This window comes from Crotalus tigris, unplaced genomic scaffold, assembly GCF_016545835.1.
Source record: "Crotalus tigris isolate CLP2741 ecotype Arizona unplaced genomic scaffold, ASM1654583v1 scf7180000020728.642097, whole genome shotgun sequence".
Lineage (NCBI taxonomy): Eukaryota > Metazoa > Chordata > Lepidosauria > Squamata > Viperidae > Crotalus > Crotalus tigris.
Window position 1 is genome coordinate 484,800 of NW_024098154.1, and position 17,015 is coordinate 501,814.

The 17,015-nt window shown below is 44.0% G+C and overlaps 1 protein-coding gene across 4 annotated transcripts in view; it reads left to right on the top strand.

Annotated features, from left to right (window-relative positions):
- Positions 1–5,262: 5,262 nt before the first annotated feature.
- DCUN1D4 (defective in cullin neddylation 1 domain containing 4) overlaps positions 5,263–17,015 on the top strand; it is a 33,298-nt gene continuing 21,545 nt past the window's right edge. Inside the window, exon 1 of one of the 4 annotated variants that reach the window (XM_039368274.1) lies at positions 5,263–5,419. In XM_039368274.1, the coding sequence (XP_039224208.1) occupies positions 5,395–5,419 (25 nt within the window). In that variant the 5' untranslated portion in view covers positions 5,263–5,394. Of the gene's footprint in view, positions 5,420–5,922; positions 5,989–17,015 lie in introns of those variants that run through there. The other 3 variants (XM_039368275.1, XM_039368276.1, XM_039368277.1) reach the window with 3 other exon arrangements.

Here is a 17,015-nt window from a genome sequence, read left to right on the forward strand (position 1 = left end):
TAGATTGATAATAGTCTCTGAAGAGTCAATCATCCAACTGAAATGATTTCAGAAAAATATTAACACATTTTGTTGTTTCAATATCCTTAGACTAGAGCAGTGAGGGCGAACCTTTTAGAGACCCAAACTGCAACCCAAAACCCACTTATTTATCGCCAGGTGCCAGGTGGGCATGGCCCACTGAGTGGGCGTGGCCGTCGTCATGGCAGACTGGTTGGTGTGGCCAAGGTGGGTGTGGTCACCTCGATGTTGCTCTTGGGGAGGATGCCTGTGGAGGCCGGGCACGGTTGGGGGAGATCCAGGGGGTCTCTGGCAGGTGGGGCGGTGGGCAGGAGGCTCGTTCTGCAGGTTGAGGCAAGGCAAGGCGAGATAGGGTGGGGGTGCCATTGTCACAGGGCAAGGCGAGGCAGGGGCCAGGGCGGCTGCTGCCTGACACCATCGGCCCCTGCACACACAGGCCAGCGAGCGCATGAGGGCCCCTCAACCGGGGCATTCTGGGGCTCCGCAGTCCGCCGCCAGCATTTCAGAGAAGCCGCCTCTGAACTGGACGGCCGGCCGACAGCTGAGGAGGCGATGCAGTGGGTCGTGCCTGGGAAAAGGAGAGCATGCGAGGCCAGGAGGGATTGGACGGGGGGGAGGGAAACCAGCCATGCTGGGATGCATCCAACCACGTGGGACCTCGGCAAGTTAGCGGGCAGCTGGTTGAAGAGGGACGGTTGCCATCTCCTGGGCATGGTGCGCATGCCCACAGAGATGGCTCTGAGTGCTGCCTCTGGCACGTGTGCCATAGGTTCACCACCACTGGTCTAGAGTCTAGACTCTAGCCCCGTGATGGCGAACCTATGGTACATGTGCCACAGGTGGCACGCAGAGCCCTCTCTGTGGGCATGCACGTTCTAGGCCTTCAGCTGGGTTTTATAAAACCTTTTCACTTTAGGCCTCCGCCATGTGCAAAAAAAAAAAGGTTCAATCAATCAATTTCAACTTCTCGCGGGAAAAAAAAAGATCTCGCAAAGTTGGAATTGATTAAACTTTTTAGTTCCACCCAGTCTGCCGTTACCATCACAGCTATGCCCACCAATGGGCCACGCCCACCTAATTGACCACGCCCACCCAGCACCCACAATACATAAGTGGGTTTTGGGTTGCAGTTTGGGTACTCGGTCTCTAAAAGTTTTGCCATCACTGGCCTAGGTGGCCCAGCAGCGCCCTGGTGGCCACCCCCTCCACCCACGCCCCACAGCATCTGCGTGCGACGGGGCACAAGTGGGCCATGCCCAGGGGCGTCTCTCTTCTGGGGAGGCTGCTGGTGAGACGGGGGCTACGGGGGGAGGCAGGGCTTGGGTGACGGCGTACTGCCCACAGAGAGAGCTCTGAGTGCCCCCTCTGGCACACGTGCCACAGGTTCACCACCACTGTCCTAGACCTTGTGGGACCATAGGATGCAGAAGACAATATATTTCTGTACTTAGAAATCTGTTGCATACTTGAGAAGCCAGATCATAAGCTTTGGCTCCAACCGATGAGAATGCGGCCAGCTCTCCTCACAAAATCCTTGCTGTAAGAAGAACATTTTGTTTGCTGTGTTTTCTGTTTTACTTCATTTATGCTTGTAAAAGCAAGACATTGGTGCTATGAGTGTGCAGCTGAATCTCCCAAAGATCTTCTGAAGCCATTCCAGCTGGCAGGGGTCTTTGGGAACGGTTTGCCAGCTCAACTATTCACTAACTGTTTAGATCATGTCCTAAAATGCCCTCTTCTGTCCCAGCACAACTACAGCAAAAACATTTTAAGACATGGTATCTTTTTCTTCTGGCTACACAGAAGATTCTAAACATTTGCCCTCTGCTCTGATCACACATGGTATAGAACAGAGGTCCCCAAACTTTGACCCTAGCCCAAAGCGAGCCCTGTTTACAATGTTGATGAATTTTATTTAGGTCATGAGTTTTCTTTCAAATAAGCCCTCAAAGATCATGTTGGAGTGAATCAGTGACAGAATACATTTTAACGGGTCACAGTCTTGTTGTATACATGATATTTTTTCTCAAACCTGCAGTTAATATATGCAGACCAAAGATAAATTGATAGTGGGAAGTGAGGCTATAAGTCAGACATGTCAAACACAAGGCCCGGGGGTTGGATGCGGCCTGCGAAGTGGTTTCATGTGGCCCGCGAAGCCATCCTGGAAACAGTGAGGGAACAGCCCCCACTGCCTTGGCCCTGGCCCAGGCCAGCCAGGAGCCAATGTACAATTTTGTGGTGGCCATCTTGGCACTTGCCCCAGTGGACCATGCCTTAGCACTTGCCCCGGCCTCACCCCCTTCTGCTAGAGACCCTCAGATCTGTCCCACTCCCGTCCAAGCCCCCATAGGCAACCTTGACGTGAACGATGTAGAACTGGCCACACCCACCCAGTATGCCACACCCACTCCATTCACACCCATCCAGTAGGCTGCACCCCTCTGGCCACACCCACCCGGCCCCCTAAGGGCAACCGCAATGCTGATGCAGCCCTCAGTGAAATTGAGTTTGACATCCCTGCTATAAATCATTGAAAATTTTAATTAAGAGAAACGTATTGTTTGCATGCTGTTCTTTATAAATCTTTTTTCATTTTGATGAACATGTATCACCTATCTAGAAGTATTTTTTTTTAACCTAGGATACTATCTCACACATTGCCATTAATGATTATATCGCAGTCACTATTTCCCCAACTGATATTCTCGATGTCTCAAATTGCAACTCTTTTGCCCATTCCCCATAGCCAAACGCCACACTGGCTGAAAAACTATAGGACAATGGTTCTCAACCTTTTTAATGCTGTGACCCCCAACCGGTCGTAAGCCGAGGACTACTCAACTGGTGCAGCACCGTTTGCAGAATGGGACTTTTGGCGGGCTCAGCAGGGCAGAGACAGCCTGGACAATTCCTATTGGCTTTGAAAGCCAATAGAATTAGACTCTATTCAAGAGAGTCTATTCTATTGGCTTTCAAAAGCCAATAGAATAAAAGGGAGTAGCACAGCTAAGGAAAAGGGGGAAAAAATGGCGGACTGCAATGTTTGGCGACCCCCGTGAAATGGTCGTTCGACCCCAAATGGGATCCCGACCCACAGGTTGAGAACCACTGCTATAGGAATTGGAATCTAGCTTGTGGATACCTGGATGGCAACAGCATGCGGAAGCCGTAGTACCCGTTTACAATCCACCCTAATACAGTATATTATAAAGTTAATGGTAGTTACTGCAAATGATTTTTAATTAAGCCCAATTACGTATCTTTTAGGACAGGGGTCCCCAATCCCCCGGTCCGTGGACTGGGACCAGGCTGCGGCATGCCAGCAACCGGTTCGTACAAACAAGCAAAGCCCCATCTGTGGGATGCAGGCAGCACACAAAACTACACACTCTCCGGTCCGTGGAAAAACCTTTCTCCATGGAACTGGTCCCTGGTGCCCAAAAGGGTGGGGACCTCTGTTTTAGGACATCAAACACAATTCTAAATACTAGAAGAAACCTGCAATTATATAAGCCAAGATAATCTTGTTTTGTGTATGCATCACAATTACCTGTTTTGTGTCCAGATTAAAGTCTATTATCTACATGCTTAACGATGAACATATATTTTATGCGTTATCATTTCATAACTCAACAGTTTCTTGCCAATTCTCCTCTCTTTCTTATGTCTAATTGTCTCTCTGATCTGGTGTTCAATTTCTCTCAGCTTTAGACCAAAGAAAGATTGGTTGTCCACACCCTGAGTGCCATCTACAGGACACACATTATGAATACTTAAGGTTCAGCTAGGACAGTGGTTCTCAACCTGTGGGTCGGGACCCCATTTGGGGTCGAACGACCATTTCACGGGGGTCGCCAAACAATGCAGTCCGCCATTTTTTCCCCCTTTTTCCTTAGCTGTGCTACTCCCTTTTATTCTATTGGCTTTTGAAAGCCAATAGAATAGACTCTCTTGAATAGAGTCTAATTCTATTGGCTTTCAAAAGCCAATAGGAATTGTCCATGCTGTCTCTGCCCTGCTGAGCCCGCCAAAAGTCCCATTCTGCAAAGGGTGCTGCACCAGTTGAGTAGTCCTCGACTTACGACCGGTTGAGTAGTCCTCGACTTACAACCGGTTGGGGGGTCGCGGCATTAAAAAGGTTGAGAACCACTGAACTAGGAGATCTGGTATCTCCTTTCTTCCAGCGCTTTTCCAGTACTCTTATCAGGTTCTTAGAATTTTGACAGGAATAACACATTCAGGTTCTTTTCCAGTGCTCTAACGTTCTTAGCTGGTGACAGAAATAGCACATTCCAACTTTTGATGGGGAAAAAAACCTTCATATCCTCAAATAATCCCACAATTATGCCTCTTTAATGCAAATTTTAGATGACTGTTCTTCAAAAACACAGGAAGCTGGCAACAAGCCTCCTTCAAAGCATGCTATGAGTTTTCTGGCTCCTGGGGAGTTACATGGGCCATGGAATCAACTTACAATACAATCAAATTGGTTTTTCATTATCTTTCATGTCTGAAAAGTGCTTTTTCAAAAGGCAACTAGCCTGGAAAAAAACAGTCCAATTGCAAAAGCACTTTTGAGACAACTATGATCTGGATGACTGAGAATCTCCACAGACATTATCTTTCTTTTTTTTTTAAAAAAAAAAAAATCTAAATTACCCTAAAATGCAGCAAGATTTAACTCAGGGGACTTCAAACTTGGCCCTTTATGACTTGTGGACTTCAACTCCCAGAATTCCTCAGCCAGCATGCTTGGCTGAGGAATTCTGGAAGTCCACCATAGGCTGGGGAATTCTGGGAGTTGAAGTCCACAAGTCAAAAAAGGGCCAAGTTTGAAGAGCCCTGAGCTAGCTAGAAAGTGATCCTGCGTATTCCGCCTAAATAAAGTCTTCTTCTTAATTCCATCAATGGTCTGCGGTCTTTTCTTTTTCGCCAATCAATTCACGGATTGGGCGCGGCCTCCGGTCGTCCCTGTCCAATCACAGCCGAGCTCCCCGCTCCGTGTTACGGGTCCTCTTTCGCACGCGCTTGCTCCGCTGATTGGCGGAGGCGGCTGCCCAATGGGCGAGGCGGAACCGTAGAGTCAAGAGACGCGGCTGGCTCCGCCCGACCAATCAGGAGGCGCGACATCCCTGCGGTGGGCGAGCCGGATAGCGGGAGGGCGTGGCCGCCGAGAATGCCATCGGGACGGCCGGGGCGAAAGAGGCGGGGCGAGGGAGCGGCGTCCAATGGCAGCTGGCGGGGGGCGGGGCGGACGGCCTGGCGTCTGCCTTGGGGAGAGCCGAGCGGAGTCGAGAGGCAGGCGGTTGGAAGCGGCCGCGCGGGGCAGGCTGTGTGGGTGCGCACACGCGCTACGGCCGCTGCCCAAAAATGCACTCGGATGCCGCGGCTGTCAGTAAGTGGGTCGCCGGGCGGGAGCGGCCTGGCAAACGGCGGGCGAACCGGCGTTTGCCTTTTCGGGAGGGCGGCGGAACGAGAACGGCGGCCGGGGCAGAAAGCGACGGGTGCCGACGGAGAGTCCGGGGATGCATTGCAGGGGGGGGGGAAAGGCTCCCTGTGACGCACTTCGCCCGAGGAGGCTTCCGGTTACGGCGGCCCCCTTAGTGCTCCGTTCCCCCCCCCCTTCCTGCCCTTCTCAGCGGCGGCCAGGATGAGTCGGCGAGCGGGGCAGGGATCCAGGGCCGGCGGGGATAGAATGGGGGGGGGGGTAGATGTAGAAAGAAAGGAACACCCCGCTGGCCGCCTCTCCCCTCACTGCATGGTGGGAGTTGGAGTTCCCGTCCGCCGTGGCTACGCGGCCCGGCCTGGCCCGCGGACTACAATTCCCAGAGTGCATCCCGCGGACAGCTGTCTTGCCTGTCTCCCCCCCCCCACACACGCCCCCTCCTTTCTCCACCGCTCGCTCCTGTTTGGGTCAGGGGTGCAACTGGAGCGCGAAGCCAGGCACGCCTGGCCTCTCTGCAGGTAGAGGGGGGGGGTCTCTGCAGGGACTCCCCTTGAAGGGGCAGCTGCATGGGGTCGAGGGTCCCCCCCTTTTTTTGGGGGGGAGGGAAATGAAGCTGGGGAGGCGATCCCCTAACGTGTTCTCCCCTCTTTGGCTCTTCCTTCATCACGTTTAAGCTTGGTTTGGTCTGCACTGGACAAACTTCATCATGGTTTGATTGACATTGATCAAAGAGAAAAAAAGGGGGGGGGGAAGGACGCATTAATTCTCTGTCCTTTTATACAGGAGTCCCCAACCTTGGCGACTTTTAAGACTTGTGGACTTCAACTCCCAGAATTCCCCAGCCAGCCATGCTGGCTGGGGAATTCTGGGAGTTGAAGTCCACAAGTCTTAAAAATGGCCAAGGTTGGGGATCCCTGCCTTAATACCTTTCTTGGAGGTCAACAGAAGCCGGTAATTTATTTCAAGATAAGCTTATTTATGCAAGTTGCTGTTTGCAATTTAATTTGTTGCTGGATAGCCATTTGGAAAGAAAGAAATCCTATTGGATTGTTCATGGATCGGGGCCATTCTAATAGTTGGGTAAGTTTTTCTAGGTCAGTGTGTGTGTGTGTGGGGAACTTACATTTTTGATTTTGTAAAGAGGCTTACCTGAATATGCATGGTAGCCACAGAGGAAGGGGTTTTCTCTGTAGCTGGAACAGAATAACAAGCTGCTAACGGTTATTAAAGGTTAGTCAGTGATGGAGAAGGGAACAGAGTGGCAGAGAAGAGCCAAATCCCTCTATTCCAGGGGTCTTCAAATTTGGCCCTTTTATGACTTGTGGACTTCAACTCCCAGAATTCCTCAGCCAGGCATGCTGGCTGAGGAATTCTGGGACTTGAAGTCCACAAGTCATAGAAGGGCCAAGTTTGAAGACCCCTGCTCTATTCCTCTCTGGAGTCTTGTCACTTCTTGTCTGTGGTGATCAGTGAGTTTTTAAACACAAGGCTATTACTTGAATCAAGCTTGTCTATGCAGAGTACAGCACATAAATATTCTTGCGCATTATAGTAAGTAATGGATAGTTCACACTGTAGCCCATAATGTATTTTTCAGTGTATGTGAAATTCAGAATTCTCTTTTGTTTGTTCTGGGCTGAAAACTCTTATCTGACTTTAAAGGTAAGAATGTAATTAAGCTAGTCAGCTTGGTGGCTCCCATAGAAAGATGAAAAGTTTTGCAAAAATCTCCCTAATTCTTGTTCAAAAATAATATTATTTCTCCATGACATTGCTCAGTTTATTTTTATGAATATTCTGTATTCATTTTAAAAATGTATGGAGTGACAAAAAAAAAAAAACCTTGGAAGAAAGTCCTGTAAGAACTAGCTGCTTCGAAATATGTGTGATTTAGTTACGCTTCACTAGATAATTTTGACCTATTCAAAGAAGGAACTTCTTAAATTTTGTCTGTGTATTTTATTAGTAAACAAAATTATCCACACCTATTATTAATACATTAGAGATTTATATCAAATTTCTTTAGTTTTTAAAACTAGGCCCATGTCTTCAAAAATTCAACAATAAGTAGCAGTAAACTAATTTAACTGGCATCCATTGAACAGTTGAATAAGTTTAGAAGTGCAGACAGACGTCTGAAATTATTGCTGAATGCTTGGAAATTGAGAGGACAGTAGCTATGTTGTAAGATTAGAATGCAGAATACTTGGAATTAAGGCTCACTAAAAAAAACAAAACAGATTAATTCCAAATAAATTCTCTTAAGAATTCAAGCTGCAGCCTTACAGGTTTTATGAAGGGATAACCCCTACTGAATTTCAAGGATAGACTGGAAGTAATTCTGTTGCGTGATGGTATTTTCTTCTGAGTAGGCATGTACTGTATAGAACTGCATCTTCATAGTAACATGTAAAATTGCATTTCAGTGTGTTTATTAAAAAAAACTGAACTTAAATACGACTAGAAGTAAAGTACTCTATTTAGTCTTGCTGGTCTTTAATTTGAGGTGCCATTTTTAACACATCCCATTTAAATATTTTAAGCTAATTTATTAATTTTGTTTTCTATTAAAAGAAATAGGTTGAAAACCACTTCTGCAAAAGATCTCAAGGGGGAACTTTGTTTTAGAGGGCAGGTACTGCTGTAGAGAAGGCTTACATCCAGAGTCCCAATTGATGTCATTGTTTAATGGAAGGAAAAAAATTGGTGGCTTAAAGGTATTGTAGGCTTATATGTAAGTGTGAAAATTCCCCCCCCCCAAAAAAATTCCCTGGTTATCTGGAGACTTAGCATATATAGTACTTGAATAGTTCAGTTGCTATAACAAGCTTCATGTAAAATGATAAAATGATGACAATGGGAATGGCTTTGTGGTAATTTACATTAGTCATTTCATATCTATATTGATTTGTGATTAATATATGTATGTATATATTTGTGTATATGTGCATGTGTGTGTGTGTATACACACCATATGTGTATGTATGTGTATGGTATATGTATTTTCTTTTGAGAGCGGGCATCAGAATTTCATTTTTTAATGTGTGCCAGTGTGTTTACAGTAAAAAATGATGATAAAGGTTATATGTGACCTATAAAAATTGGAAACTGATTATTTTAAACTCTATCCCTCGTAGTGGCTAGTCTCAGTTTCATTTCAAGAATTTTCAGAAGCTGCATTTCTTAAACACCATCATCCACGTTAAGTTGGAGCCTGTTCGTGGCTACTCCTAGGTTCTCAAATTGCTTGGCATAAGATGCGAGAATTTCTCCTCATTTTGCATCTTTCAGCTTTTAGTCCTTCAATTTTGCTGCAAATGGGTTTTAAACAAAAACTTTTTAAACCTTGTCTTACTGATATTTTTTGAGCCTATTTGCTATTCAGTTATATTCTTGTATTTTAATGTTATTTTACTGTAATATATTGGTTTAATAGTAACCTCTTGAGCACTGCTTGTACTGGAGCACCAAGCCATAAATATATTAAAAGTAAAATGAATAAGTGGAGTGCAAGCTTGTTGGCTCTGAAACTAATTAGGGTTTAACCTTGTTAGTATTTGGAATAGAGTCCTCCGCACAATACCAGTGCTGAAGTTCGAAGTTGAGAAAAACACCTAGAAGAAGGCAGTGGAACACCACTTTCATAATATCAGGAAATTACACAGACACAGCCAGATAGCCACCAGCTCAACTGAAAGTTTTATTTTTGTGCCTTTCTGATGCACGGGTTTGACTTTGAATCAGCACCTTTCCTGATTCATATACTGCTCAAAAAAATAAAGGGAACACAAACGTATAGGATCCTATACGTTTGTGTTCCCTTTATTTTTTTGAGCAGTATATTTTGGTTTCAGGGCTGTGAGGTGGAGGAATGTAATAGCAAACCAATTATTATTTTTTTTTTACAGCTGACAGAAAAATATCATGAACAAATCCATGAATCACCAGGGCCAAGCTCAGTTTGAAGGAGCTATGTTTAAGACTGATTGAAATAAAAAAAAAAAACCATTCCAAGCAGACATGGTTAGGCAGGTAAAGATAGATGTAGACAGCATTTCAGAGCATGTTTCAGAACTTCAATAAAATGTCAGAAAAATCTTTTCAGGAACATTTGTTGCATGTCGACGAATGAAAGTAGCTCAATATAAGAAAGCAGTGAAGCTTAACCCCAAGCGAGCTTGAACCAGATGGTAATTTCAAGCAATGGCCTTTGCAGGAAAAGTTCACCACCACCCTCAATTCCCCTAGTAGGGAATAACGGATGTTTGACTTCCTTAGGGAACTCCTGAGTCACAAGTGGGATGCTGGCGGGCCGTATATTTACTTGAACAGTATATAATGCAGGGGTCTTCCAACTTGTCCCTTTGATGACTTGTGGACCTCAACTCCCAGAATTCCTCAGCCAGGCACACTGGCTGAGGAATTCTGGGAGTTGAAGTCCACAAGTCATCAAAGGGACAAGTTTGAAGACCCCGGGTATAATGCATCGGTTGCCTCAGGAAAACTGGGAGAACTTGAATTTTAGGCTGCAACCCGCTGATCACAGAATTGATTGGATTTTTCCTTTTTGAGAGCAGAGAAAATGGCCTAGTTTTGGAGGGGCTGATGTAACATTGAATTATTTTTCTTATGCTCCTTGGAAGTAGCTGCAGCTCTCCCTCGTTGTAAAGCTCTGGTTTTAGGAGAGAGAAAAGGGGAGGAAGAAAGAGAAATCATTGAATGTGAAGTATTGAGAGGTTTCTCATCTGAGCCCATCCTTGAACAAAATGTAAATCAGTTCCTGAGGTGCTAAAGTTATTCCTTTCCTGTTGCTTGCAATTTGTCTTTCCACCTCATTTCAGCCCAGCTGGCCTGTTGGCGATGAAGCATTTAAAATGTGGAAGCCCTTTGACGGGATAGAATAGAATATAGAATAGTCTTTATTGGCCTGGCCCTAGGCCTATTTATTTATTTATGAGTTAGAGTGCAGTACTGCAGGCCACTTTAGCTGACTGTGTTCAGCAGGTCAGCGGTTCAAATCTCACCGGCTCAAGGTTGACTCAGCCTTCCATCCTTCCGGGGTAGGTAAAATGAGGACCCAGATTGTTGGGGGCAATGTAAATAAATAAATATATATATATATATATATATATATATATATATATATATATATATATATATATATATTTGTTTTCTGAGGTTTTCGCGGGTATTTGTATATAGGTCTTTGGTTGTTCGGGTTTTCTCCCGCGTAAAATTGGAAGTGTCTTGGCAACGTTTCGACGAAGTCACATTCGTCATCTTCAGGCTGGTGTTTTTAGCTTCTTGCTTTGAGCAGCTCAAAGCAAGAAGCTAAAAACACCAGCCTGAAGATGACGAATGTGACTTCGTCGAAACGTTGCCAAGACACTTCCAATTTTACGCGGGAGAAAACCCGAACAACCAAAGACCTATATATATATATATATATATATATATACACATACATACATACATACATACATACATACATACATACATACATAGCTTACTGGTGTACACCGCTTAGAGAGTGCTTTGCACTTAAAGCGGTATATAAGTCTCATAAATAAATACCCCTGGCCTAGTGTTATTGGACTCACAAGGAATTTGTCTCTGGTGCATAAGGCCTCAGTATAGGTACAAGCAGCAAAGTGACAAATAAATCATAAGATACAATCATAAATCACAAGATACAACCAACAAAGCGATAGTCACAAAATACCAACGAGTAGGTAATAGGAAAGATAAAAATAGTAATACAGGCCTGCTAACATGGTTAGATATCCTTTGGTGTAGGACAGTGCTGTGGGAATTATGTGTTTAGCAGAGTGATAGCATGGGGGGAAAACTCTTAATTGTTTTGGCATGCAATGCTCTATAGCAGCGTTCTGAGGGGAGAAGTTGAAATAGATCAGGGGTCCTCAAACTTGGTCACTTTAAGACTTGTGGACTTCAACTCCCAACTGGCTGGGGAATTCTGGGAGTTGAAGTCCACAAGTCTTCAAGTGGCCAAGTTTGAGGACCCCTGAAATAGATTATGTCCAGGATGTGAGGGATCTGTAGATATTTTTTCAGCTCTCTTTCTGGCTCCTGCAGTTATACAGGTCCTCAATGGAAGTCAGGCTGGTAGCAATTGTTTTTTTCTGCAGTCTTAATTTTCCGTGGAAGTCTGTACCTGTCCTGTTTAGTTGCTGTACCAAACCAGGCAGTTTGATTTGCCCAATAACAATTCCTGTTATAGTTGACAATTTAAGCACACAAGGAATCCTGTGTGTAAACATTGACATCTTCTGCTCCTGTTCCAGATGCCTGCAGAAACCATTTAAAAAAAATATATAGCACATTCAGGATGCTTCTGGTACCTAAACAGTGGTGGGGGAAAAAATGTCATTGGCTATGGCAGTACCTGCATTTAAAATGTGTTAATCTAATTGAAATAGATTGTATTAAGCCATCATTTTGTTTGTTTGATTCATACATCTTGCTAATCAAAACAATCCGTTTCAAATTAGACTTACGATGAACTAGGTAGGACATTTTGCTTTACTCAGTCAATTGTAGTAAAAACCCTGAATTAATCCGTATGAACATAGATGTATTAAAGACATCTTTAGCTGTGGCATCAAATCTGTAGACTCTGTAGTATCCTTATAGTGTAATCTGTTTTGGCATGATCAAAATGTCCTTCAGGGCAGAATAAATTAACACAAGTCGAGTGTTGTTCTGATTTAATCTTCCATGATTGCATTGAACTTGATGGAAAGATCTGAAGTGTGGAGTCCTTGGTGTATATGTATATGTAGCTTAGGTTGAATTGTGAGCCCTTGATGGTCTCTGAGCTTGATTGTTTGCTTGCAGACATTTCATTACTCAAATAGATAACATCATCAGTGCTAGTGAATGTAGGGTTTGTTTGTATACAGTAATTTGCCCTGCCAATGTTGGTGGGTTGATCTGAAGTTGTGGATAGTGAAAAATATCAAGGAATATGAAAAATTACACAACCACTTAAGAAGACTCTTAGATTTCCTTTCTGAAAGCATGTTTTCTTATTTGAATAAAGATTGCATTTGCATAGTGCTAGAATTTATTTTTCAATCTATTTCAGAGTTTACAATTGTTTTTATTGCACTGTATGCATTTATTATAGTTTTTACTTACACATAGTTTTCTAGTGTATAGTATAATCATACGTTGTATGCATGTGCACTCTCTGAGAATACATGTATGGGGGAAATATTCGCACTTTGTAACAAATCATGATAGATTGCCAAGTGTGATGCATAATAATGGTTTTAACATGTAAAGTTCTATGTTTCTTGGTGCCAAGGTCTTTTGAGGGCCACTTTTTTCAATCTCAATTGACCCATCCAGTACCTTCTTCACAGGAGATGGTCTTGGCCAGGGGTAGGCAACCCAAAACACTTAAAGAGCCACTTGGACCCATTTCCCACCAAAAACAAAACACTGGGAGCCGCAAAACCCTTTTGATATCTAAAATGAAGATAACACTGCATATATCCTTTTTTACCTTTATTATAGATGTGTGTGTGTGTGTTTGTGTGTGTGTGTGTGTGTGTGTACACATATATATGTATATGTATATATATATATATATAAAATATACATACATGTACACATACACACACAGGTAAAAAAAGGATATATGCAGTGTTATCTTTATTTTAGATCTCAAAAGGGTCTCTCTCTCTCTATCTTTCTCTCTCCCTCCCTCCCTCTCTATCTGCCCTTGGTCTGCCACTCCTCTTCCCCCACTCTCTTTCTCTCTCTCTCTCTCTCTCCCCCCCCTCTCCTATCTGCTGCTCACCTGACAAGCTTCAAGCTGTTGTCCAACAAGCTCAGGGGTAGGCAACCTCGTCTCTTTTATGACTCATGGACTTCAACTCCCAGAATTCCTGAGTCAACCTAGCTGGGTTAGCTAGCTCTCTCCTGCCCTTCCTGCTTCCTGCTTCCTGCAGAGATGCAGCAAAGGGAGGAGCTCCGCCCAGGAAGCTTTTCAGCTCCTCGGAGAACACTGTGAGTGCACTCTCTTTTACACATACACACAGACACACACAAAAACACAAACACAGAGAGGGGGGGGGAGAGAGAGAGAGAAGCAGGGAAGCGCAATTGCCTCTCTCTGTCTCTGTCTCTCTCTGCAAAGGCAGAGGAGGCTGGGAGCCACAGGAGAAGGCTCAAAGAGCCGCATGCGGCTCCGGAGCCGCAGGTTGCCGACCTGTGGTCTTGGCGATCCCACATTTCTAGGAGATACAGGTAGTCCTCAACTTACAACAGTTCATTTAGTAACCACTCAAAGTTACAAAGGCATTGAAAAAAGTCACTTATGACCATTTTTCAGACTTTTGACTATTGCAACATCCGCAGGGTCATGTGATCCAAATTCAGAAGCTTGGCAGCTGACTCATATTTATGATGGTCGCAACATTCTGGGATCATGTGATCACCTTTTGTAACCTTCTGACAAGCAAATCAATGGAGAAGTCAAATTCACCTAACAACCGTGATTCACTTCAGCACTGTGGCAAGAAAGGTGGTGAAATGAGGCAAAACTCATTTATCAAATGTCTCACTTAATGACAGAAATGTTGGGCTCCGTTGTGATCGTAAGCCGGGGACTACCTGTGTAAGGGCTGAAACCAAGCAACATTGGTCCTAACCCAGGGGTAGGCAACCTTGGCTCTTTTATGACTCGTGGATCTCAACTCCCAGAATTCCTGAGCCAGCGTGGAAGTCCACGAGTCATAAAAGGGCCAAGGTTGCCTACCCCTGTCCTAACCTAATGGAACTGCTTCCCTTTGGACATCAGATGAACCTCCATCGTGATGATCTTCTAGAAAGCATGGAAGGCAGAATTAATTTGGAGGGGCTCTAGTGATTTAGTGTTTTCTTTCTTACAGTTTTGGTTGGTGAACACTGGAAGTGTTAACGCAGTGGTTCTCAACCTTTTTAATGCCGCGACCCCCCAACCGGTCGTAAGTCGAGGACTACTCAACCGGTCGTAAGTCGAGGACTACTCAACTGGTGCAGCACCGTTTGCAGAATGGGACTTTTGGCGGGCTCAGCAGGGCAGAGACAGCCTGGACAATTCCTATTGGCTTTTGAAAGCCAATAGAATTAGACTCTATTCAAGAGAGTCTATTCTATTGGCTTTCAAAAGCCAATAGAATAAAAGGGAGTAGCACAGCTAAGGAAAAGGGGGGAAAAAATGGCGGACTGCGTTGTTTGGCGACCCCCGTGAAATGGTCGTTCGACCCCAAATGGGGTCCCGACCCACAGGTTGAGAGCCACTGTGTTAACGTGTTGTTTTTATAAGTGATTCTTTATAGGTAATGATTTTGTAGCTCTGTTGAAATATTGTCATTCTGTTTTGTTTCTTTCTTACTTTTCCCACCATCTACTTTGCTTTATGTTCTTACTGTGGACATTTAACTATTTATTTTGTGTCATGAGTACTATAATATTTATTGCCTTGTAAATTGCCATGAGTTTGAATTGACGACATCCTCCCTTTACAGATAGACACCTCCATATTTTTGTTTCTGTTCATTGTTTTTTATCTAATTGCATGGTGCCCAAGTTGCTTTCGATGAGATGGGTGGTTATATAAGTTTGATTAATAAATAAATGTATAAATAAAAGACTCTAAACCCAGGTTAGGGTAAACCGTGGATGAGAGCTCAACCCAAGGTTGCCATAACTTATAACCTAGGCATCATGGCTTTGTTGACCTACCAGTTTCACATAACAAGCTTCATGATTGGTTTACTTTAACCATGATTTAATATTACATATTTGAGTGTAGACTCAATGCGTAGCATATTTTGTCTACTGGATCTGTATTTGCACAATAGAGCCTTTTCTCAACATTGCTGATAATTAGGAAGTTTAATCTCTTCTAGTAATGCTTGTCATAGTTTTATCTGGCTGTGGCTTACGGTTGATTTCTGGGAGATGTGGTATTTTAGTGTTTTGTACTGTTTTGTACTGTAGGACTATTTATCATGCTTAGTTTATCTTAAAAGAATGTGAAACTGACTTGCTGAGTTAAATTAGAGTCTTCTCTAACTGGGTAGGCCTGAATTCTGTGGTTTTTAAGGGTGCTTATTTTTAATAACACTGTACTCCTTTGCAACTGCTTGTTTGTACTATCTGGAGTGAATGCTCATGTGTGTCAGTTCTTCCATATCTACCGTTAGTAAATGAAGCGGTGTAATTTTATTTTGATACAGTCTGTTAAATTTTGCCTTCCTTTGATAAAGAATGGAACTTGGGTGAAACCAATGTGTTACGTGAAATATTAATTTGTTGGTCTTGTTTTATAACAAGACTGTGAGAATTATTTCTCTTCAAGCTGATATTTTCTTGTTCAGGAAACCTCTTTGGGACTGAAAAGTATTCAGGCTAGCAAAATACTTACAAAAAGCGAATATGGCTGTTCAGTCTTTACAGAATGCAAGCTTCAGAGTGCTGGATGAAAAGAAGAACTTATGCAGTGGTGGGATTCAGCCGGTTCGCATCATTTTGGCAGAACCGGTAGCTAATTTTTTTTGTTGCCCAGGCCCAGAATGGCCTTCCAGAAGCGGCATCCATACAGAGAACCGGTTGTTCACATATTTGAATCCCACCACTGTTGCAAAAAACCCCCCTTGCTTTGGTATTTTCCCACTGTTTACTTGCAATTAAGCCGTATGCTGTTTATTCACATTAACATTTTTTTTTGTACCCAACAATTTAAGATTTTCTTATTCTGTGCAATGAGGCCATGTTTTGCTTTGCTAAGGAAATCTATTCGTGGCATAACTGGCTATTTAGAGGAGACCACGTTGGGATTAGGGCTCTTTTTGGAAATGATTCAACCGATACTTTTTGGAGTTATAGTGGGCTTTGGGGGGGGGCGGTTGTTTCAGGGAATGACTCCAAATGTATTAATGTTGCTTTTAATGTTAAGGATGTATCAATAATCCCTTTTGCTCCCAAGTTCATACTTGGCTCTAGAGCAGTGGTTCTCAACCTGTGGGTCGGGACCCCATTTGGGGTCGAACGACCATTTCACGGGGGTCGCCAAACAACGCAGTCCGCCATTTTTTCTCCCTTTCCTTAGCTGTGCTACTCCCTTTTATTCTATTGGCTTTTGAAAGCCAATAGAATAGACTCTCTTGAATAGAGTCTAATTCTATTGGCTTTCAAAAGCCAATAGGAATTGTCCAGGCTGTCTCTGCCCTGAGCCCGCCCAAAAGTCCCATTCTGCAAACGGTGCTGCACCAGTTGAGTAGTCCTCGACTTACGACCGGTTGAGTAGTCCTCGACTTACGACCGGTTGGGGGTCGTGGCATTAAAAAGGTTGAGAACCACTGATCTAGAGCTTCCTGGCTAAAGACACCAGCGCCTCTCTGGATCAAATCGGGTCAGAATCTTATGACTTTCTCTTTATGACATCAATAATAATTTGACCATTGTCCTCAGTTCTAGCTAGCCCAGGGGTAGGCAACCTTGGCTCTATTATGACTCGTGGACTTCAACC